At 48.1% G+C, this 24,256-nt stretch overlaps 2 protein-coding genes across 4 annotated transcripts; one reads left to right on the top strand and one right to left on the bottom strand.

Annotated features, from left to right (window-relative positions):
• Positions 1-977: 977 nt before the first annotated feature.
• DUSP18 (dual specificity phosphatase 18) lies at positions 978-14,560 on the bottom strand. Its single transcript, XM_061141541.1, has 2 exons — positions 14,265-14,560; positions 978-11,730 (listed from the first exon to the last, which is right to left on the bottom strand). The coding sequence occupies exon 2, from the start codon at positions 11,658-11,660 to the stop codon at positions 11,094-11,096; it is 567 nt and encodes a 188-aa protein (XP_060997524.1). The 5' UTR covers positions 11,661-11,730; positions 14,265-14,560; the 3' UTR covers positions 978-11,093.
• Positions 14,561-14,578: 18 nt separating this feature from the next.
• Positions 14,579-21,174, top strand: C5H5orf52 (chromosome 5 C5orf52 homolog). 3 transcript variants are annotated; one of them, XM_061141539.1, is made up of 3 exons: positions 14,579-15,073; positions 17,358-17,466; positions 19,045-21,174. In XM_061141539.1, the coding sequence occupies exons 1-3, from the start codon at positions 14,595-14,597 to the stop codon at positions 19,240-19,242; spliced, it is 786 nt and encodes a 261-aa protein (XP_060997522.1). In that variant the 5' UTR covers positions 14,579-14,594; the 3' UTR covers positions 19,243-21,174. The 3 variants fall into 3 exon arrangements, 2 of the variants coding, with proteins under 2 accessions (XP_060997522.1, XP_060997523.1); XR_009692787.1 differs by lacking the exon at positions 19,045-21,174 and having other exon boundaries at positions 14,579-15,433; positions 17,358-17,470; XM_061141540.1 differs by lacking the exon at positions 17,358-17,466 and having other exon boundaries at positions 19,050-21,174.
• The last annotated feature ends 3,082 nt before the right edge of the window (positions 21,175-24,256 follow it).

Below are 24,256 nucleotides of genomic sequence, written 5' to 3'. Positions count from 1 at the left end.
CCGCCAGACGGGACAGAGGACCGATGGTTTCCGGCGGGCGGTGCTCCCCTGGTCCTCAGGACTCTTCCCCTTTCAAGGCGCCTCCTGCAGCGCCCTGGGCCCCGGGGAATGCTTGGCTTCAGAGTGAGCCTCCTGTCTGATCAAAGCCCGTCCCTGGTGGGGGTGGGGGGGCAGGGTGAGTTGGAGCAGTGCTTGAACTGGGGACTGCCCAACACTGAGGTGTTTCCCTCAGAGTCGGAGGTACCCCCCTCCTAATCACTGCCTGCTGCAGTGGGCGCGGAGGACACTGGCCTGGGGGTCAGAAAGCCTGGGGGTGTCCTGATCCCCTTTCTCGCCGTCTGGCCTGTCTGGTTTCCCCTGGCTTCACAGAGAACCTCACAGTGAGGGGCCTAGGAGGTGATTCCCATGGACAGCCCTCTGGGCTCTGCTTCCAACTTGTCCTGTTGCCTCCTGGGGAGTCACTTGGCCTCCCCAGCCTCCCTCTGGGGAGGGAGTCCCGACTGGGAGGCCTTCTCGGGATGACAGATGTGACCTTCCTTGGGGGCGGTTCCCTACCCCACCCTTCCCCACCCCACACCCGTCTGGGTTGACAGCCACAGTCGAAGCTCACCCCAGCTCCCTGCACCTCTCCAGGCAGGGCCGCCGGCACGGCCCGCTCTCAGAACTGGTTTGTCACTGAGCTGTCTGCTCAGCACCATCTCCCCCGCACCAGCGCAGAACCTGGTGTGGATGGAGTGGGCGGGAGATAACGCCAGTCAAAAGCAGGGGTCGGACCTGGGTTCGAACCCCAGCCCTGGCATGTCTGAGCTGTGGCATCCTGGGCAGGGGTTTTCCCCTCCTGTGCCTCTTGTGTGTTAAGGGGCGGGCGGGGGCAGAGTCTCACCAGCCTGTCTAGCTCTGGGAGGCTGCAGCGGCTAATATGGGGCAAGTGCTTAGCAACAGTGCCTGAGACTGGAAGAAAAATGAACCAATCGATCTAAGAAAGAAATGAAAATTTTTATTTGCACTGAGTTTGAAGACTGTAACCCGGGAAGAGCATCTCAGAAAGCTCTGAGAATTGTTCTGCCTGTTAGGCGTCAGGGAACAGTTATGTAAGTATTTTTGAGACAGAGGGCTGTACATCAAATGACATATTATTGACAGTTCACGTAATCTGGGTCTAAGCGTCGCCGTGGTGGATCATGTGACCCCTTATAAGTTTCAAGAAGGAGCGTTATCTTTTGAGGAGTTGTCTTGATGCTGGGAGAAATGCTGCTCTTTGTGGTTGAGAAGGTATTCCTGCCGATGGAGTGTTCTGGTCGATGCGTACGTGCAGATGCAGAATGCACAGTTCGGGGAGAGGGGTCAGAAAGGCAGAGAAGAGTTTACCATGTTTAGCTTGGTCCTGTCTTGCCATAAGGCATGAATTTTATTTCACAAACCTACTAGGTCCTTGAGCCATGTGAGCAGACTGGCTCACTCCAGGTGCCTCCCAGTTCCTCTCCCAAGGCTTCTCGTGCTGTGCGCTCCCGCCCTGCAGGCTTCCCCTGCTAACCCAGGGCCCCAGGGCATGCCCTCGGCCCGGCTCCCACCCCCTTGCCCTGCCTCGGAGGAAGCTGGCCCTTTGCTGGGCATCCTGCCATTGTGGATTCAGAACAAAGCGGCTGCCTTGTCTCAGCCCCAGCTGCCAGGGGGCCCCCGCCCACCCTCCCCAGGGGGGCCTTGGATTCTCATTCCAGGGGGGCCAGGGCAAACGAGGACTGTTGCTCCCGAATCAGCTCAGGGATGCCAGGAACCGACCATCATCACACTGTTCCTCTTCAGTGGTAAATACTTGCGGGAAATGACACAGAACACCGTGGCACACCATGGCAGGTTTAGGTCGGGCAAGGACCACGACGGTACAGTAAACACTTCTGATAATGGCCTCCCGGTATCTCAGCTTCCATCTGCGTCCTCCTGACTGCCATGGCCACCATGTGCCTCCTGCCTCCTCTGAACACCACCAGGGAGTTTTTGTTGCCTGGGCTGGGCACTTCTCTTTACATCTTGAAACTTTCTTTGGCAGAAGGACCCTTGCCCATGCTTCTTACGCTGTAGCCCAACATCAAATCAGCCGAAGCAACCTTGCCAGTAGATGAACCAGGAACCCTTCACACCTCTGCCAAGTCTCCCAGGTGATCTAGTGCAACCCTCATACATACAGAAAACGGGAGCCCAAAGAGATGGCCGTAGCTGGCCAGCTGCTGTAATGAAAGGCCACAGACAGGTGGCTTATGAACCACAGAAAGGTATTGCTCCCAGTTCTGGAGGCTGGAAGTCTGAGGCCAGGGTGTCAGCATGATTGGGTGAGGGCCTGCTTCTGGGTCACAGGCTTCATTTATAAATGGAATTATCCCATTCACGAGGGCTCCACTCTCGTGACCTCATTGCCTAATTACCCCCCAAAGGCCCCACCTCCCATCGTCAACACATGAATTTTAGGAAGACACATTCAGGTTACAGCAAACATCTTGCACAAAGATGGGACAGCAGGACAAGTTCTCACCTCCTAATTCTTGGGGTTCTGCCACTCCTGGCTCCCCACTCTGCTGTGAACCACAGAGCCAGGGTGTGAGGTTATAGGGGTGCGTGGGGTCTGCCCGATTCACACAGGGTGTCTGCTGGGTGTTCCCCAACTCCGTCAGCAAGACATATTTTTCTTCAGGGAAAAGGCATTACCGATATTTTGCCAAAGGGTCTAGAAAGATTTGTGGGCTTGGACCCTCTCGGGACCTCTCAACTCCAACGTCTCCCACTTGGGATGTGAAATCCTGGTCTTGCCATATCCCATCCAGAATATTAAAATAACTTAAAAAGGAGGTTCCAAAATCGTATCTTCTCAATGATGAACAAAAATTATTTGGAAAGAAGGAAAGACGCCACAGTACCCAAGTGCTGACTTGAGGATCGTCTTGTAGATGCACTATATTTATTTTCCGTTCTCCACAAATGAGCCTTTATTTTTAAAAACACCATTTCTGAGGATTCCAGTTCTAAGACTGAGTAAGTATAGTCTGTCCTTCCCCTGAATGCAACTAACAACCCAGGATGGAATGCAGGAAGCAGCTCTCTGAGGACTCTCAAAAAGAAGTGGTAGCAGGTGGACTGGGAGAGGAAACCAGAATTTGGGATATAAAAATCTGATGACAAGCCTCCTGTTTTGCTTTTTGCCCTGGTATCTGCTGGCCTGGTCTCCGAGGCGGCGTGAATCCTGGGGCTGTGCAGTGGACATGGAAAGAAAGGCCTCCAAAAGCAGCCTTGTCTTCTTGGTCTGAGGAGTAGGGAGGAAGGACTCTTCAGGACAGAAATCCCTTTTTTGTCCTTTTTTTTTTCCCTTATATAGTCTTGTCCCTGGTCAGGCCTCGTATGAAGTGGAAACCCAGCGGCAGCAGTAGCAGTGGAAGCCAGGAAAACACTTAAAGCTCAGAGGAACTCCTGACCCAGAGAACTGTGGTTTGAAAGGCACGTGCGGTGGGGAGGAGTCCGCTTGCCTTTTTCCTCTCTTCACCGTCGCCTGGCCCCAGAGCAGACTCGGTCGCAGGGTGCATGCGGCAGGGCAGGGAGACCAAGAGCACCAGTTTCCAGCTGGAGGACCAGGGAAAGGGCGGCCTTGGACACTGGAGAGCATGGGAGAAATCACACAGAGCGGGAGGCTTGAGAAACGGATCCCACAGGCTCACGTGTGTGGATCTGACCCCAAACAGTATTCCAGTGACTTCGACACTACTGGGAAGACCACTCAGATTTCAGACTGGCCCCTGGGTGGCACTAGCTTAGGGCAGACTTGACCTAACATTGCAAAAGTTCAGAAAACCATCGAACTCTGGCACTGTTTAAAAAAAAAAAATTCAGCTGAGTAAGTTTTTAAAATCTTGTTGGCTTTGTTCAGTGATTCATGAATTGAGAAGCATCCATCTAGCAAACAGAAGGGGCCCCAGGCCCCTTCTGAGGGACTTTTAGTAGCAGGAGGGAGTAGGCACAAGGAAGCTATTCCAGGCAGAAAATGGCTTTGGTTATTGCAAGTCTACTTTCCTTAGGGGATGGCCAGAGTCTATCAGGCTGATTACCTAACTCGTGCTGATCAGGTGATTCCTGATTGACTGGTTTAATATTCCATTTCTGGAAGAGCTGAAACTGTAGCTAAGTCTCGGTTTGGTGACGTGGGTTTTAGCATTAAGTGACTCCACTTAATGCTGTTCTCTTGTTTTTAATGGCCCACACGAGGCATACTGGAACTAATCCTAAATGGATCAACTGCCTCCTAAAACAAAGACTCAACATTTTCCGTAGGATTTAACCAAGACCTAGAGTCTCAAAATCCGTAATATTCAAAATGCCCAGGACACAATCCAAAGCTACTCTACATACAAAGAACCAAGAGAGTCTAAACACTGAGATGACCCCATTGTTGGACTTATCAGAAAAGGACCTTAGAAATAAAAAGACAGACAGTCTCAGCAGAGAAAAAGGAGCTACAGAAAATCACCAATTAAAAAGTTTTCAACTAAGACTATCAATCAAAATTTGAAAATATACTGGATGGTCCTAGTAGCAGAACAGAGCAAAATCTGTGAACTTGAAGATAGATCAGTAGAAAATTAGCTACAATCAGCAGGATATCCACCTCTACCAAATGCCCAGTTGCCTGGGAAATGTGAACATGACAGGAGACATTCTTCAGATGTAATTGAGGTTATAGACTTTAAAATCCGGACTGTCTGGGTTATTGAGCTGGCCTAGTCTAATCACATGAATCCTTAAAGGCAGAGATTTTTGTCTGACTGGATTCGGAGATGCGGCAGGAGGAAAAGTCAGAGGTGTTCAAAGCCTGAGGGGGATTCAAACCTCCTCCTGTTGGAGGAGGCCGCGTGGAAAGCACAGACAGGAATGCGGGCAGCTTCTAGGAGCACAGGGCAGCCCCCAGCTGAAAGGAAGGAAATGGGGTCGTTTTCAACTTCAAGGAACTGAATTCAGGCAACAATCTTAATAAGCTTGGAAGCCGAATCTTTCCCTAGAGCCTCCAGTTAAAAAAACACACGAAACACCTGTGGTTTCAGCCTGACAAAACCCTTTGATTTTGGCCTTGTGAGTCCCGAAGCAGGCTTCCCCGGTGGCGCAGGGTAAAGAGCCGACCTGGAGCGCCAGAGGCGCAGACTCAATCCCTGGGTCGGGAAGATCTGGAGGAGGAAACGGCAACCCACTCTGGTGTTGAGAGGGTAACAGGCAGGAAGGCCAGGAGTCTCCAAAGGAGGAAACAGGCTGCAAGTGTCAGACATATATCTTTCAAGAGGCAGGAGGAAACAAACTAGTGTTATATTTCCCCCCTTCTCTATACAAATTTAAAAAGAGGTTTCAATTAAAATTCTGTGTTGTCATAATGAGATTATGTCTCCACCTGAACTTAATTTTTCTCAAACCTAAAGGCTCAGAACCAGTATGTTGACAAACCAGTATGTTATACCCATACACTGTTCTCCTAATTTGTTAATGAAAGTATATATTTGTATGGGAATCTGCCTTTCTTCGAGAATCATGTCAATCATTTTATGGCCCGGGATGACTCACCTGGTGCCAAGATTATCTCAGACTGCATCTTGTGCAGGAGGGGCCTGGTGCCACTCTCTGGGTTTTGAGACATTTCCTTTTTTTTTTTTTTTTTTAATTAGCAGACTGCTAGTAGCTATATAACATCCAGCTAACGACTAGCAGGGGGGTACTCTTTCTGTCCCCTTCTGATGTCTATGTCAGAAGCTTTCTCTATCTCTTTTATACTTTAATAAAACTTCATTACACAAAAGCTCTGAGCGGTCAAGCCTCGTCTCTGGCCCCAGATTGAATTCTTCTCCCCCAGAGGTCAAGAATCCCAGCATGTTTTGTGTTTTAGCAACAACCTTTCAGTATTCTTGCCTTCGAAGTCCCATGGACAGAGGAGCCTGGAGGGCCACAGACCATGGGGTGGCAAAGAGTTGGCACGACTGACCACACAGGCAGGCAGAAGACTCGGTTAGGCCCAACCAGACTCGTGACCCACATAGATTGTGAAGTAATAAATAGGTATTGTTTTTAGCCACTAAGTTTGTGGTGATTTGTTATGGTGGCAAGAGAAAACTAATACACTATCCAATATGAATACCAGTGAGAAGCAGTAAAATACTAATTTAAGGAGATTACAAAAACTTAAGTATGTATGTTAAAATCTCTAGTGCAATCTCTTGAAAAAACTATACAAAATCAAAGTGGAATAATTTAAAAATACTAGTAATCCAAAAGAAGGCATGAAAAGGGAAATAGAGGAATAAAAAAACAGAAAGGATAAACAGAAAACAATAAAATGGTAGACCTAAACCTAAATATCAATAATTTGGGCCTAAACACACCAATTAAGAAACAAATTGAAGATATAAATTTTAAAAAAGACCCAACCAAAGGCTGTCTACAGGAAACATACTTCTGGTTAAAAGTAAAATGACGTAAAAAGGTATGTAATGCAAATACCACTTAAAGCTGGAGTGGTTATATTAATGTCAGACAATAGACTTCAGAAAATTAAGAAGGAAAAGAGACAATGCATGTTGATACAAGGGTCAGTTCACCATGAAGATGTAACAAACCTAAGTATGTTGGCACCTGACAACAAAACTTCAAATACATGAAACAAAAATTAATAGAATTGAAAGATGTACACAAATCCACAATCTTAGTTGGATACTTCAACATTCCTTTCTCAGTAATCAATACAACAAGTAAACAGAAAACCACCATCCATCAACTGGTCCTAACTGACACTTACTGAACACTCTATCCCAAATAACCATCTCCCCCTCTCCAAGTGCATAAGAAATATTTACCAAGACAGACCATATCCTACATTGTTAAGTAAACATTAACAAATTTAGAAGGAATGAAATCATACAATATTATGTTCTCTGACCTAGATGGGATTTAAAATTAGAAACCAACAACAAAGAGATGGTGCTAAAATTTCCAAATACTTACAAGTTAAACTACACACTTCTAAATAATACCTGGGTTAAGGAGGACATTGCAAGGAAAACTAAAAAATGTTTTGAAATGAACAAAAATGAAAATGCAGCATATAAAACTTTGTGGGATGCAGCTCTCAAATCCATAATCTAAGTTTCCACCTTAGGAAATTAGAAAAAAAAGAGAAAAATAAATTCAACGTTAGAAAGAACTATAAAAATAACAACAGAAATCAGTCAAATAGAAAAGGGAAGAACAGAGAAAATTAAAGACACAAGGTAGGTTATTCTTTAAAAAGATTCTTTAAATTGATAAACATCTAGCTAGACTAACAAAGAAATAGAGAAGACAAATTATCAGTTTGGAGAATGAAAATGTGATGTCACCCTGCAGACACTAAGGATATTAAGAGAATACTATAAACAACTCCATGTGCATAAACTGGATCCATTAGATGAAATGGATCTATTCCTTGAAAATCACAAACTACCAAAACGCACCAAAGATGAAACAGACAATTTGATTAATCCTTTAACTATTAATGGAATTTATTTCACTGTTAATCCTTTTGAAAAAAAAAATCTACAGGCCCAAACAGTTTCACTGCAGAAGCCCATCAAACATTTAAAGAAGAAACACCAATCCATATATCCCTTCCAGAAAACAGAAGAGAATACTTTCCAATTCTTCCCTAATCTAATAAAGGGCATCTACAAAAATGCCTATAGCTAACATCATAGTTAATGGTAAAAGAATGAACACTTCTCTTAAGAGTAGGAATACCATAGGACTTACTCTAAAAGTTACAATCATCAAGATAATGTGGTATCGGTAAAGAGAGAGAGTGAGACATATATCAGACTGAATGAAGAGCATAAAAACAGACCCGTGCAAAGGCGTAAAGGCAGCTCAGTGGAGAAAGGACAGCCTTCAACAAACAGAGCTGAAACCATCAAACACCCATATGAAAAAATATGAACCTCAAACTAAACCTCACACCTTATACAAAAGGATCACAGAGATAAGGAGAAAATTTAAACTCTCCAACACCAGAGAGAATCTTTGTGATAGGAGGTTAGGCAGAGTTCTTAGATGTGGCACCAAAACAACAATCCATAAAAGGAAAATCTGCAAAGTAGCACGTCATCCAAATATAACACTTCTGCTCTGCAGGAGACACTTTAAAGAGCATGAAAAGACGCTAGATGGGGGGGGGGGGGGGGGGGAAATACTCACAGATCCATGTCTGAGAAAGGGCTTGTATCCAGAAGACTCTTGAGAGTCCTTTGGACTGCAAGATCAAACCAGTCAATCCTAAAGGAAATCAACTCTGAATATTCGTTGGAGGGGCTGATGCGAAGCTGAAGCTTCAATACTTTGGCCACCTGATGTGAAGAGACGACTCTCTTGGAAAAGACCCCGATGCTGGGAAAGATTGAGGGCAGGAGGAGAAGCGGGTGACAGAGGATGAGATGGCTGGATGGCACTACCAACTCAATGGACATGTATTTGAGCAAACTTCAGGAGAGAAGCCTGGTGTGCTGCAGTCCATGGGGTCATAAAGAGTCAGACTCGACTTAGTGACTGAACAACAACAATCCAGAATATACAAAGAATTTCTCAACATTCAATGGTGAGAAAACAACTCAATTTAAAAATGGGTAAAAGCATTGAACAGACACTTCACCAAAGAGGGAACATGGAAGGCAATTAAACACACAAAAACAGGCTTAATATCATTAACCACATGGGAAGTGCAAATCAAAGTCACGAGGAGTTAACACCACACACCTATCAGAACGGCTAAAATAAAAAATCTTGGCAGTTCCAAATACTGGAGGAAAACCAGATCTCTCATAGTGGAAGGCAAACAAGTAGAGATACTCTGGAAATTTGGTGTTGTTTTTTTTTTTAAAGTTAAACCTTTACTACATGACTGAGCAATCTCACTCCTAGGTACACACCTTAGATAATTTTCTGTTCATATAGAAACCTAAACACAAATATTTGTAGCAGTTTTATTCAAAATTGCCAAAACCTGGAAACAACCCAAATATCCTTCAGTGGGAGAAAGTAAAACAAACTGCACATCCATACAACGGAATAGCACACAGCCATGAACAGCAACACGTGTGAACCTCAGGCATACTGAAAGCAGCCAGTCTCCAGAGGCTACACCCGCTATGACCTATGAATGGGACCTTCTGGAAAAGGCAAATCTATACAGGTGGAGAACAGAGACGTGTTTGCCAGAGGCTGGGGTGGGGCAAAGGGGCAGCATAAGGGAATTCTGAGGTGATGGAGCTGCTCTGTGTCCTGACTGTGGAGGTAGTGACACAGATGTGTTAAGACACATAGAACCTTACATAGGAGACAGTTACATGTGAATTCAAACATTTTAGAACCTGAAACAAAATATACCCAAATAAACTTCTCTTAAAAAAGAAAAAAAAAAATGCTTTCAAAGAAATTTTCCACCTGGGTTTCTTTCAGATGGGTTTCTTCTGCTTGGGGCGGGGGGGCGGGGGGCCTTGCCACACTAGCCCTGGCATTTGTGGGTCTGTTTATTCATCAAGAAAATGAGACCAGTCTCCCCTGATCCTACAATGATACCTGTGGACAGGCTCTCTGTGAAAGCAGGGGAGGGGTGGGTGTGGGGAGAAGGCGTGTTTGGCCTCCACCGGGCTCTGGACCCACATGGAGCAGATCTCCTTTGGTCTGAGAACCTCTGGGTTAGAATAGCTGGTCTTGACCCAGATCCTTGCATACCTTGGAACCACCCTGGATTTCAGGACCTTCAGTGGAGCTTGCTCATTCATCCCTTTGGCACACGCCCCGTGGACCCCAGCGGCCAGCTAGGCCAGGGCTGGCTCTCATGGTCAGTGATCTAAACAAGGCCCTTTGGGGGAAGCTGGATGTGTGCTCCTTGTTCTAGGACTCCCAGGTGACACGGGTTAAACACAGTGGGAAGCCTGAAAAGACTCTGAGATCTAGGCCTCCTGCAAGGCAGGAGTGCGTGAAGACTGAAACCGTTTCTTCCCCGCCCCGTGCAGGACGACTTTTGGGAAGAGCACTTTCTGAGTAATAAGGGGCTGTGCACAGAGGCGGGGAGCCGCTGTTGTGAGGATGACTCTCAGACCCGGGCCAGCGGGGCCAGGGCATCATTCATGCGGACAGCGGCTGGTCACACCAAGCATCTACCACGCGCTGGGGCACTGCGCTAAAGCAGCACGGATCCTCACGATGCCCCTAGGAGGAAAGGGCTGTCATCACTGGGAGAGGAAACTCAGGCTCCAAGAGGCCACAGGCCACATGAACAGGAGGTGACAGGGCTGTATTTCTGTTCACAGCTCCAGCCTTCTGGGCTGAGGCCCGATGTCAGGCCAGCTCTCCATACGTGCTCCAAGATAGAGACCAATGCCACCTTTCATCAAAAGCTGGAGAAGAGCTTGCCATTAGAGCAGTGCTCAAAAAAAAATGTTTAAAAAAAATTTTACACAACAGAATGCTTCGTTTGAAAACTATCTTATATGTAAGTCCAATCAATCCAGAAAACCAGAGTTGGGCAATGGTGGCTAAAGGTGAAAGCAGGGTTGCCTTGGGGCTCCCAGAGTTTCTGGAACACTGCTTGAAGGCTACTCATCCCATAGGTTGGCACTTAAACTGTGAGAAGCACAGGAGGTGCCTGATGCTTAAGGCTGGCTTTGGGTTTGAAAGAATGAGGTGGGATTGTGAAAGACTCATTCCTGGGTTAGTCGGTCATGGGGAAGACTGCCGGATTCCAGCCTTGCCACGTGCATTGGGCGCTGGTCCACTTGACCCGGGCACCACCTGGTTCACCCGCCCCTCTGGTCAGCAGCCATGACTTGTCACTCACTGGGGAGAAAATTTATCTTCACCATCTTACATGTAGTAAGCTGACTCTTTAAAGATATGAATGATAAGATTAAGAGCTTACAGCACCCTTCCTTTTTCCTTGCCCTTACAAAAGGCGTCACCTGGTTTTACTGTATTGACGAAAGAAGGGTGTCTGAGCACAGATCTTGGTGGAAGACCAGTGACCCTGGGGCACGTGCTGGCGGAATGGCTCAGAGTGGAATCATTAGATGGACCTCCTTCTCGTAGATGTCAGGGATCATGCCCAAGGGGGAGGTGACCATGCGCACAGTGTTCCTGCCAAATAGCTGGAACTCATAGTGGATGAGCTGCTCCCAAAAGCCGTTGTTGGGCCGGATGATGGGCCGGCAGGACTTGGTCCACGTGTGGGCGTCCAGCAGCGACATGGCGTGGTACTTCATGAGATAGGCGAGGCAGAGGGCGGCTGAGCGGCTCACGCCGGCGGCGCAGTGCAGCAGCGTGCGGCCCTGCTTCATGTCCACGCCGTGGATGTGGTCTGCGATGGGGTCGAAGAAGTCACAGAGCCGCGAGGTGGGCGTGTCGGCCACGGGCACCTGCACGTAGTGGATGTCCTCGTACAAGGTGTTCACCACCTCCACCGAGACGTTGATGACCGTGCTGATGCGGTTGCTCGAGAGCATGAGCCTGTTGTTGGCGGCCGCCCCGCCGCTGATATACAGGCTGCTGGTGATCTGCGAGAGGCCGCTGACCGAGGGCTGCCGGAACTGAACCGGGAAGGCACCCGGGGTCGCTGTCATCGGGCCGGTGGGTCAGCAGCCTGTGAGACATATAGGCGGCCTCTTCCTGCTAGGCTGTGTCCATGGAAGACTGCAAGGAGGCAGAGGAGACAGGTGAGGAGCCCCAGTTCAGGGCCCCCTGCTTCATATGACTCAGTGGGGCCCCTCAGCTTGGCTGTCAAGGTCACTTGTGGCCTGGCCCCCTGCCCATCTCTCCTCCCCACTTTTAACCTTTCTCAGGTCCTGAAGGGCCTCGGCTGGGCTAAGTCATGTTCTGTTCCGCGTGGACACTGGTCCTCTCTGGCCCAGGGCCCTTCCTGCTCTCAGTCCAGAACCCCCTTTCCTTACAAGCCTGTCAAGTCCTAGTCTGTCCCATTCAGCAGAGAACTGTTGAGCATTGGGATCTTGGCCAAGAGCGACTTCCTGAGGGAAACTTTCTGGGACTATACCCCTACCCTACACGTGATTGAGTACCAGCTCCAGGCAGGTCCCGGGTGCCCTCCTTCCTAACATTTCCTGAAGATGTGCTTTTGCCACTCCCTGTCTGTGAGTTCTCATGGTTTATCACTGTTTCTGCCTTTGTTCCTACTATACTGCCAGTGCCAAGCTGCATGTTCCCATAAGCAGGTGCTTTAAAAAATTTGCTGAATGAAGAAATGACCCCAACAACCAGGACTCTGCCTCCCAAGAGGTTTTCTGGAAAAGATGGGATCTCTGGCCATGTTTCTCTAGAATTTGGGGGAGGAGCTGGCTGGAGGTGAGGGTGGTTCTTAGGCGGCTGGAGAGGAAGGTCAAAGGCTGCCTAGACAAATCCTACCTACCAGTACCCCCAGAGTCCAGTGCAATAGGCTCACCCCAGGTAGGTAGGGCAGATGGGACTGGTTTGTTCTAAAAGTCTTATGTGAAGTGAAAGTGAAAGTCACTCAGTCTTTGAGACCCCATGGACTGTAGCCCACCAGGTTCCTCTGTTTATGTTTTTCAGGCAAGATTACTGGAGTGGGTAGCCATTCCCTTCTCCAGGGGATCTGCCCTGGGATCGAACTGGATCTCCTGCATTAAAAGCAGATTCTTTACTGTCTGAACTACCAGGGGCAGGGAAAAAGCCCCGCCCTCAACCAGCTGGAAGCCCAAATGCTAAGGGATGTTCTGGATCCTCATCACCTGAAAACCCAGAGAGAAGTGGACAGAGGGTCCCCAAAACTAGTGCCCAGTGGGCAATAGGAATGAGGGGAGACTGTCATTCATTACAGGGTCAGAAAGTGTGGTGAGAAGACACTGCTCTGGAAGGTGAGGGTAGTGATGAGAGGAAAGTCATTTTCATGCTAATCAAGAAATACTTATCAGGCACTGTGGTAGGTGCTGGGGATACTGAAAAGTACAAGACAGCCATGGCCCCCTCTCTCACAGAACTCAAAGTCTCACGGGAAAGACAGACATTAAATAGGCAATTAAGGGTGCAACCAAGTTGAGAAATAGGGATAATAGTGCCTACGCTGAAAAATCTTTTACCTTCCAACTTTTAGATTAAAAAGAGAAGAAAATTGAAGATCATTTTTCACCTGTACAAGGAATACCTAAAACTGGTCTAGGAAAAACCTTGGTGTGTGTTATGGACAATTAAGCGCTAAAATTATTGTTAAGTTATCTGGACTTAGCAGAGAATTTGCATCTTGAGTGATCTGAGCTGAACCTGAGGACTATTAATAAGTTATGTTTGGAAGTTTAACTTCAATGAAGTGAATGGTTGTTTTGGAAGAAACAAATACTGACTTACTAAACAAAGATGGTGTGGTATGCTTGTTTTGTTTTTTTTCACAAGGCTCCTGAGAACCCAACGGCAGCATCTCAATTCAGCTGAATGAGAAACGTGTTTAGTATCAAAAGAGCCCAAGACACTAGTGTGAAAGTACAGTCTCAGAGGTTGGTCAATTACTGTGGCATACTGGTCACTTTGTACAATGTAGATCTGAAGTACAGTGGTGAAAACATTAAATGTGACCTTTCAAAAAGAAAAAAAAAAAAGAGAATCGTGTGAGGATTAAATGAGGTAATCCATGTAAAGTGTTTAACACAGGGCCTAGCACATAGTTAACTACTGTTGCCGTTGTTAGGGAAGTTAAAATCTGGGGCATTATGAGAATGAAGAGTAAACGGAGTTACTTCAGGCTGGGGCTACAGAGTTGCAAAGATCGCCTGAAGAAATGAACCGAAGATCTGAAGAACTTTTAACTTGAGGGGAGAGAGCGGGAGAAAGAGCGACTCGGCGGCATTTCAGTGTCACCATTTTACTGCCTACAAAGCCTCTGGTTCGATCTCCAAAACAGCATAGCAAGCCGGTGTCTGGAGTTAGTATCTCCATTTTACACACGGAGAAAGTGAGGCAGAGTGGGGAAAAGGACCTGTCTAGGGTCACAAAGCAAGGCTCAAAACAGCCGATCTTTCTAGAGGGAAAAGTGGGCAATCACCATGAGGCTTTCGTTAATATTGGGTTATAAAACTTGGAACACAGTCCAAGGGTTGACGGGAGAAAGGCGCCACTTCCAGCGGTGAGTCAGGTAGATTTCCCGGGGAGTTGGCGTTGGAATGGGCTTATTCACCCGCTGTGTCAAGACCTTGGGGTCTTACCTCTCTCTCGCGGGCGGGAGGGCAAGTGCATTCACGAAGCAACCTTGGGCGAGCGTCTCCCGGTGAGAGAAGATCGGTCACGACCCAGGAGCCACCGTCCCCGCCGGCCCGGGGCTCCGGTTTCCATAGCAATGGTCCCTTGTTGCGGAAAAGGATGGGCCGTGCCGGGTCTCCGGAGAAACCCCGGCCTCGTTTTCCCCGTCCTGGAGCTGTCGGGCCCGGACTCACCGGCCACCGCCCTGCGATCACGCGGGAACCCCAACGGTCCTAGTCGAGAAGTAGGGTCCGGGCTCTGCGCGCCGCAGCCTAGTTCTCGCCCAGCCCGTCTCCATGGCAACGCGGAGGGCAGCGCCACGGCAGTCGCCAAGGGACAATCCCGCTGCATCCGCAGGCTTCCGGGCTTCGCCCACAAGGCCCGCCCCACCCCCTGGTCCCGCCTTCCTTGCGCGTCTCCCGGGCAACGCGCCGAGCTCCGCTCACCGCGTCTGCGCAGGCGCTCACTCCGCGTCTGCGCGCGCTCATAAGAGCATGGATCCCAAGCCGGCTCCCATTCCGGAGTTGCTCGCTAAAGCGGAAGACGAGAACTCAGCGGTTGGCCAGCAGCTTCGGCCCTCGGTCACGTGGAACCTAGTGTGTTCGCCCACTGCCGGTAGGGTCGCCCCTCAGGCGACCACCAGTTCTGGCACCTACCCGGCGTCGGCCTTCTTCCGGCACAGTAGGCTCAGTAACCGCCGGGACGGTCACGTAAGGAGCCAGCCGAAGATTTGCTTCCTGCGGCCGCGGACCGCGCAGCCGCTGGTTCTCTTCAGGTGCGGCCCGAGTACCCAGAGCATTCTTCAGAGCCCGGACCCCCGGGGAAGCCGAACTCCCTCAGACTTATGCTCCCTCAGGCAGCTGCGGGGATCTTGGTCCTGGCTCTCCAGAACCTTGGGCGCCTCAGAGCCCGGACTTTTTTTAGACCCCAGGAGAGTCTAAATGCCCCAGTCTAGGTCTTCACCCTCTCCGGAGCCCGAACACCCTCAGCGCGGACTCTGAAGGAGGCTGAGAGTCCCACCTCAACCCATATATCCTCCGAACGCCCGGGCCGGGCCTCTAGTCTCCCAGGCTTGACGTCATCTGTCCAGAAGGTTCCTGGCGCCCCCTGGGCCGAGTCGAACTTCCTTACCTGGGTGAGGCCCAGGTTCCCTCAGGCCTGACGCTTCCCTCAGTTTGCTTTCCGCAGCGAGCCAGGGAAAGCCCTTAGTTCCCTCATCCGTGGCTCCGTCCCCACAGACCTCAGCTTCGCCTCACCTCCTCCATTTCACACTCCCTCAGAGTACCCCCCTCCCCGCACCCTCCACCCCTGCCTTGTTCTGGCAGCATTATGGTTCAAAATGATCATTATTACTTGAAAGGGAGTATTTCCAGTCATGGCCTCCCCCCCACCCCGCCCTTCCCAGAAAGTATTGGTAATTTGGTGCACCACTGAGTGGGTTAACTGTTTAGTGTATCTAGGTATTTTACGCTTTTTTTCCCCCCAGCAGAATTCGGGGGACTTTTGATTGTGAGCATCTTGATCTCTAAAGGAGTCTTTTCTATCCCCTCATGTCTTTTCTGTCAGAAAAAAATTGTAAATGGGAGATAAAGGGTGTTTGTTTCTACTTGTTTGTAGATGTAAAAACATTCAGAAAAGCACAGTTCCGAACTGGCTGAAAATGAATTAGGGGAAAATTTTTTTAATCCTTCAAAATGTTTTATCCTTTAAAATTTGCCCTATTTTTTTTTTGTCCTGTCAAAATAGTATGCACTCATAGAAAAATAAGATGGACAAGCAGGATGAATGTCTGGAGACAATCACTGTTCCAAACAGGCTGACAATGAATTACGATAAAAAGTTTTTTAGTCCTTCAAAGTTTGTCCTATTGTCCTATTAAAATAATATATACACTTATAGAAAAATCAGACAAGCATAATGAATGGCTAGAGACAAACACTGTTACCATTTTGGTGTATATTGTTTCAGATCTATTCATAAATATGTACTGCAAAATGCCTATGCATTTTTTTTTTTTAGTGGTAAGGAGGGAATATGTCACAAAAAATTTTACTATTTTGTAAACTTGCCCCCCCATACACTGTGGATGTCTGTTTTATCCATAGCTGCTTACTATTTTATTGTATGGCCTAATCACAATTTATTCAGTTGCTTCCTTATTGTATATTTAGTTTCCAAATTTTAGAAAATATTACGAATAATTATTTTTAAGTAGGCTATATATATATATATTTTTATAAATATATATATATATATTTTTATAAATATATATATATATATATATATATATATATATATATATATATATATATAATAGTTGCAAAACCACTTCATGGTGTCACCAAATTATCAAAAGTGAAAACTCAATGCCTGGTATTATCCATTTTTGACCAATTCCTCATTTTAACCAAATTGTTAATCTCTAGTTTGGCCTGGAGCACCTGGCTTTGTTCTACCACACCCCATCCCATCCCAACTTCTGCTTCTCACCCTGCAGAGTCTCCTCAAGTGTTTGTCCACTTCAGACTTTCTTTACCTTTCTAGACTTTTCCCAAACCCTTTTCCCTTAAAATTTCCCAATTAGCAAACATAACCTGTGTATAAGCATTTTTTTCTCTTTTTTCCTGATTCCTTTGACCTTCCCCACCCAGATCTCCCTTAGACCTAGGCTCGAGCAATGCCCCCCCCTCAACCCCCCTCAAATTTATCCCTCTGACTTTGCTTCTTTCCTCTAAGACCTTCGCCTCCTATTTCATCCTGCATTTTCTTCAGATGACTGCTCCTTTGGACACTTCTCTTGTGGATTACTCTGATCTTTCTACATCCTTCTCAGGATTTTTTTTTTCCTCTCAACATCCAAGAAACACCCCTTAGGCACACATATTCCACAGAAAGAAACCTAAGCCTACTCCCTTGTTCCTCTGACAGTTATGACAGGGCAGTGCCTCTCCCAAGAAACTTCAGGAAGGCCTAGCCACTACTGCAGGATCCCATCAGATCAGGTTGTGTTCTAGTCCTGACCCCAGCCATCAAGCCTGTACCACCTTCTCCCTCTCCAGCTTAATGAATTCCAGTGAAACAGCAGTGAAAAAATTTTTACCCAAGAGCCACTTATCTCGGGTGATAATACGTGACAACCTCAGTGCGCAGCGAATCTATGAGATGGAGGTAAAGTCATCACAAGCCTTTCCATTAGAGGGCGTTAGTGGCTTGATCGATGTTCATTCCACTTGGGGAAACCTTGGGGTTTCGGGGAAACCTTGGAGATCTTAGAGGTGGTAGGAGGCTGTCAAGGTGCTCTAATACAAGCCTCTTTTACAGAGGAGACAGTTGAGACTCTGGGTTACTGATTCACCCAGAGTGTCATAGCTATTCCTTGTTTGAAGGAACCAAAGAAAATTCCACATCTCTTGGTTCCTGTGGCATTTTTTCCCCTCAAAACACATTACCTTTCTATTTAGGGAGCCCCTGAGTGGATTCCTACAGTCTCCTGTAAAAATAAGTCTTGCTTCTAGAGCTTGAAGTGGAATTGACACCATTTGGTCATTTTTTTTCACTTCAGGGATTATCTCCCGTTTTTCCACAGGAGAACTGAGACTTTTCTACTTTTTGCTTATGGACAAGAAAGGTTTGACCTGCTTACCCAAAAACCCTCAGATTAGAAGAGGGAAACCACAGTGTCATCATCCCACAAACCCTGACTGATTAATTCATTAAATGCATCTTCTGGGCTCACTTGGGACAGGCAGTGTTTTGGGCATGAGGAAGAGACTAGTGAACACGATGGACTCTCAGAACGTGCTCGTTTCTTCCACTAGAGCAGGCAGGCCAGAGTTAAGCTGCTGTACCCTTCTTGACTTTTTTGAGCTGCTCTCCATGTTCTCGGACCAAATCTGGAAGGACCCATGAGATTCTGACATTGAAAACAGTGGGAAAGGTTTAAGAAATGGTGGGAGATCTTAAGTGTCACTGAGACCAAAAGAAGAGTAGAGGTGTGAGTGTTTCTCTCTCTGCTAAACTTCCAGTGGCATGGTGTAGTGGAATTAGAGCAGTGTTTCTCCCCCACAAAGTTCTCCCATTAGGGGAGGAGACGGCTTTGGCCAGCCATTGATTTCTCAGGGCCTCCAGGAGGGCAGCGAATATCTAGTTGGGAACTCTCTGAACAATGCTCTGAGAACAGTGGATAATGGCTGGTATCCCTGCATGTGTGGCTGTGGTTCTCAACTGGGATGGCTATTCCCTGTGGGGACTTTGGCGATATATCGTAATAGAAGAAATAAGTAGGGAATTCCCTGGTGGTCCAGTGGTTAGGTCTCTGTGCTTTCACTGTTGAGGGTGCATGTTCAATGCATATCCAGAATGCCACAAGCTGTGTGGTGTGGCCAAAAAGAAGTCCAGTTCAGTGACATAGGGGGTGTCACTGACAATATGCGGGGGGCACCAAGTGAGTAATCGGGACTGAGTGATAAGAGGTAAGGACGGGGGGTTACGAGATGCACCCTTTCCCTCCTTCCTCCTGACCACTCTCCAAACAGAGATGTTAGGCTCTGAGGCTGCAGACTGTCAGAAGGTTCCACAGGAGTGACCTAGCTCAATGCCCTCACTTTACAAACAGGGAAATGGAGCTCCCTGTGAGCCAGGTTACTGATGGAATATTGAGTTCATCTGGCTCCTTTTCCACCTCGTAGCAGCAGCACAGATGCCTCTCTTACTGTGAAGTAACCTCACCTCTGCTTTTTTTGTAAGATAAGAGCTGCAGACAAGACCAAGAAAAAGATGAGCCACTTGTATGACCACCTGAAAAAGAAATTCATGACAGACCAGCTCAGAAAGTTGGGGCGCTGGCGACGGGGATCCACGAACATCCGGGAGTACCTGGATAGCATCCGAGGGAGCAAGGTCCCATTAAAAGCTCAGCCTCACAGGAAAGATCGGCCACCCTAGTCAAGGCAGAGTGGTCCACCCTGGGGCCGTGATGACACTAGGCTGACTGGAGACAAGCTGGAAGTGAGCCAGTCTACACCATTGTAGAACAGCAATAAATGAGACTCGTGGACGGTGGAGCACAAAGCCCCTTGGTACTGTTTCTTGCCCAGTCCCATCCCCCCTTTTCTGGTGAAGGCAATCCTGATAGTCCTGTAGCTGCCCAAGTGGAAAGGACTGAATCAAGCCGGCTTCCAAGGTTAAGGCAGAGATTTACCTCTGGTACCCACGTGTCTGGTGCAATGCCAGGCCAGGTGTGCTGGGACAGTGGTACCTTGCATGGGAAGGGCTTGGTAATGCCACTGCCTGGCATTCCAGTGGTGAGTCAAGGTGGGGCATCAGGCAGACCTGGGTTAAGGGCTGTTTCTGCCATCCCTCAGCTGTGAGACTCTCTAACCTCTCTGAGCCTGTTTCCTTTGGTGAAAAAAGGAGGTAGCAGTGAGGGAACCTACCTCCAAGAACTGGCATGAGGATGTGGAACACTTGGCCCAGGGCCCATCATTTGCATGGGCTCTCACCACAGTGCATTCAGTTAGCTTCCAGCCTTGCCAGTTCTGCTGCCCTGGCCTGCCCGCTGCCCCAACCACACCTGCAGGCTCTTCGTCTAGAATGATTCTTCAGGGCTGTTCACCCTCCAAAGCTTATCTCAATGCCATTTCCCCACTGACCCCTCACAAGCTTCTCTGGTCTTCTGCCTCCTGCCTGCTCCTCTACAACCCAGCCCAAGCCACGTGGGTTCCCCTCTCTGAACTTGGCTTAGCTGTGGTGGTTTCACTCTGGCTTTCGTGGTAGATGTTTGGATATTTGTCCCAGCCTTAGATCAGACTATACAGCCTTTGAGAGTAGGAGCCAGGGATCCCCAAGATTCAGTTCAGGCGTCTTCTGTGCTACTCCACCCCACCAGAAAAGGCCTCACCTTTGTGTGCTGACTTGTCTGTCTGCACTGAGCATGCGGTTGGCCGTCTCTTGTTCACTCTGTCTTGCTGACCATGTGAATATGTCGATGGCTGGGTTACTCACTCGTTCATCTCTGTAACCACAATGCCCAATAACACTGAGCAGTCAGTCTGTTTTCTAAGTGATTATTCCTTTGTTTAATTACAGCTTCAGCACAGTGCCCAGAGTAAGGTCACGGTACATATTTTTTAAAGTTAACCAGATTCCCTCACTTTACAGATGAGGAAACAGGCCCAGAGAGGTGGCTTGACTTGCCCAAGGTCACACAGCAAGTTAGTGGCAGAGAACTAGAAGCAGGTTTCCTGACTGCCAGGGAGTGGTCGTCCTGCATCACCGCAGCTGCTAGGTAAGGACCTCAGTCCTCATGGAGCCTTTCGGAAGTCCTCTTCATGTGTCCTCATCCAGGGATGGAGAGCCAGATGTCCACGATGCTTCTGTTTTCCCTTTAATGGTCTTCCTTTGAGAATATGCTGCTTTTCAGTGGGAGCCAAAACCTTATTTTTCTAGGTTTTTGTCTGTTTTCTTGGCTAAGCACAACTGATTGGAATAATTGACTTTAAAACCTTAAGTTTTATTATACAAGCAATATGACCACATCTGCCAAAAACAAAAACTCTTCCATTAGATCAACCACTGCTAGCATTTTGATGTGTTTCTTATATTTTGAGTATTCGTTTCATTTCAGGAACAGTCCTTTTCCCTGGCACTGTACCTAGAAAGGGGAAAGAAAGGCTTCGGGGATCCTGGTGTCTTCAGGGTGCCCACCAAGCCACCCAAGCTCCTCTTTTCTCCAGAGAACCCTGCCCCCCCTAAATCTTCCCTAACACAGCCTCTCTAAGCCTCACCCCTGTCTAGCCTTCAGCCACACCCACCGTTCTCTCTGGATGGCTGGTCTGGGCAGGGGGTCTTTGCAGTCTTATGCTGTGGCCCAGCAGACTGGGGGAACCCTGGCAGTGGGATGGCTGGGAGAGTTGGGATGTCTACCTAGTAAGTCACTTCATAAACCACTAACTCATGGGTGGACTTAGTCTTCCCATATTTGCATTAAAAACCAGAGGAGTTTGCATTTAAGTAAGGAACAAGAAGTAATGAAATTCTGCAGAGGCCCCTAATTTTTTTTTTAATGAGAGAAATATGCCAAGATCTTTTTTCTTTTTAAATTAGGCATTTATAAGCAAGCAAGCATGCATTAATTACATAAAAATAGTTTTCAAGTAGTAGAGAAAGTCATCATATTGTCATTAGCAGCAGTGAAGGAGAGAAGGGAACAGCAATGCAGATGCTCCTGGTGGGTGTGAGGGTGGGGCTGTGGTTTTTTTTTTTTCCCCCTTAATTAAAAAGTGTCATTTGTGACTCCTGACTTAAAGCAAGAACAAGATGGCATCCCCAAGCCTGGTGGGTGCAGAGGGTCGGTGGGGTCACCCAGAAAACCAGCCGAACCAGTGGGTATGAGGCAGCCTAGTTGTAGAGAGAGGAAAAGAGAAAAGGGAAGGAAAATCAATGAGGGAAATGAAGGAGTATTGGATAGGAAGATATTTGAGAAATAGAATCCGGAAGCTAAGGAGGGCCTTAGGGATTCTTTAGTCCAGTGGACACACAAACATACACACACACACAAGTGGAACTCCTAGGTTAAATGAAGTCTCCCTTGACATCCCATTCCAGTAACTAAAATCATTGACATATTCACGTTTATTGAGCATTCATATTTCAGGCATAGAGCTCAGCTCTTTTCAAAGATGAGTCATTGAATCCTCCCAACAACAAAGGAGGTAATTTTATTAGCCCGCTTTATAGATGAGATGTTGAGGCTCAGAGAGCCAGAATCCTGCCTAAGGTTGGGCAGCTAGTAAGTGACAAAGTCTGCCTTCAGCCTGTTTGATGTGAAGACCTAAATGGCATGTGATAAGCCCCCAGTCTTCATACTGTAGTCAGAAATGGAGGCGGGGCCCTTCAGGAGCGTGAGTTCACAGATGATGTGGAACCTCAGCTGTGACGTCAGTTACCTGAGACCAGCTGTTTCACACAGAACTGGACTGAACTCTAGGTCTGCCTTCTACCAGGTGGCTAAGGGGAACTGGTCACCCATTCTGGGCTGGACAGGCTGTGAGGGAGAGTTATGGAGACATGGATGAGGCACATGCTCACCCAGGAAGTGGAAGAACAGGACACAGGAGTCCTGACCGTTGCCCATTAGCTATGAAAAGATGTCTTCAGTTTGGTCCTCAGGAAACCTTTGTGGAACATCCTTTGTGTCTGAAGAACCACGCTGATGGCAGGGGACAGATGAATGATACTCTTTTAGTGGGATCGAGTGTTTTGGGTGTACTCTGTAATTCTCGCTGAGGGCATTTCCTTCCCTCCTCCCCTTTCACCAGATACACGTCACTCCTTTAGGGCACTTGGAAAAACCTTCCCAGTTCAAAAATCTTGCTGGGTGCACAGTGGGTTCCTTTAGATTTTCTCCATGACCTGTGACAAAAGGAGGGAACTTCTGTTTACCAAGCACCTGTTACACGCAAGACATCTTATATCCTACCTCACTCAGTATTCACAAGAGTACTCTTCAGATATCATGCCCACTTCAAAAAAAAAATTCACTTTTGGCTGCTCTGGGTCTTCATTGCTGGGCACGGGCTTTCTCTAGTTGCAGAGAGTGGGGGCTCCTCTCTAGTTGCAGTGCACGGGCTTCTTGTGGTGGCTTCTGCTGTGGAGCATGGGCTCTAGGGCACACAGGCTTCAGTAGTTGTGGGCACGTGAGCTTTAGCTGTCCCAAGACATGTAGGATACTCCCAGATGAGGGATCAGACTGGTCCCCCGTACATTACAAAGTGGATTCTTAACCACCAGACCACCTGGGAAGACCCAAGTCCACTTTTAAGATGAGGAAACTGAGGCACAGAGAAGCTAAGAAACTTGCTCAGAATCTCTGTTTGAACTAGGCTGTGAGATGCATAAGGCGTGCTCTTCCCTTGCCATCCAGCTGCCCCAGTGATGCTCAGCTTCATTTCCAGCACCACCCTCAATTTCAGCCATTGTTGGTGCAGGAACTGCTCTGTGATGGATGCCCGTACATAGCTCTGGCCCTAGACTTTCCTCCTAGGCTACCACCGTTGACCATATGGTCAGGGACACGGCAGGGAGGAGGTCTTGGGTGAGGATGCTGGGACGTCATGGCAGGTCCCAGCTCCAAGGTGTCAGGCAACAGCAGTGGCATCAGATCCCAGCAAGTGGGTGTGGGGCAGCCTGCCAGGGCCTCAGCAGATAACTGTAGGGGCAGCTAGTTGGGGAGCAGGGGAGGCAGTCCCAGCTAAGAGTAATCCCACAGTTCTTACATATCCGTCTATCCTCCCATCCATCCACCCATCACTCACTTATCCATCTGTCCATGTGGCGCTTCAGCCCACAGTCAGAACACAAATGTGGAGAAGCTGATTTTCTTGTTTGCCGTGACACCCTCACTGCTCCCCACTGCTGTGGGGGAATTGGGGGTGACCCGACGCTGGGAGTGCCTCTGCCCTGCTTCACTCTGACCTCAAGCAAGTCACTTCTCTGTGCCGAGAGTCTGGGGAACTGGAAGAACCTCAGAGCTGCCTCAAACAGGCCGCTTCTCTTATTTCATCAACAGGTAACTGAGGCAGAGTGGGGAATTGACTTGCCAAGGTCAGATAAGGAATTACTGGTGGATCTGGGACTAGATCCCAAGGGGCTGCCACTTGTTTATAAAGTGGGAATGGGAATTCTGGCTCCCCTCACCTCCTGGGATTGTTGGGAGGACCCCATGAGATAAGTGGTAGGAAAGTGATGTGAGAAATGAGGACACCAGGGCAGAAAGTCCCAGAGGTGCAACCAAGGACCCTGCTGCCGGGCCAGTGCAGATCCCATGGTGACCACAAGGGGTCAGCAGACGCTTGTGCACTCAGCTGGGATCTGCTGGAAGGCACTTAACCTGTGAGCCAGGGTCTGGGTCATTTCATTCCTGGGGACCCCTAGCACAAGCAAGAAGATGGACGCATCC

This window comes from Dama dama, chromosome 5 (genome assembly GCF_033118175.1).
Source record: "Dama dama isolate Ldn47 chromosome 5, ASM3311817v1, whole genome shotgun sequence".
Classification (NCBI taxonomy): Eukaryota; Metazoa; Chordata; class Mammalia; order Artiodactyla; family Cervidae; genus Dama; species Dama dama.
This window is presented reverse-complemented; position numbering and strand designations above follow the sequence as displayed.

What these genes read in the sequence shown, in the direction of transcription:
- DUSP18 (XM_061141541.1), bottom strand. Translation starts at nt 11,660, where the DNA reads ATGACAGCGACCCCGGGTGCCTTCCCGGTTCAGTTCCGGCAGCCCTCG.
- C5H5orf52 (XM_061141539.1), top strand. Translation starts at nt 14,595, where the DNA reads ATGGCAACGCGGAGGGCAGCGCCACGGCAGTCGCCAAGGGACAATCCC. An exon ending in CAGCCGCTGGTTCTCTTCAG is followed by an intron (nt 15,074 to 17,357) that starts GTGCGGCCCGAG and finishes CTCCCTCTCCAG; the next exon opens with CTTAATGAATTCCAGTGAAA. An exon ending in AGCGAATCTATGAGATGGAG is followed by an intron (nt 17,467 to 19,044) that starts GTAAAGTCATCA and finishes TTTTTTTGTAAG; the next exon opens with ATAAGAGCTGCAGACAAGAC.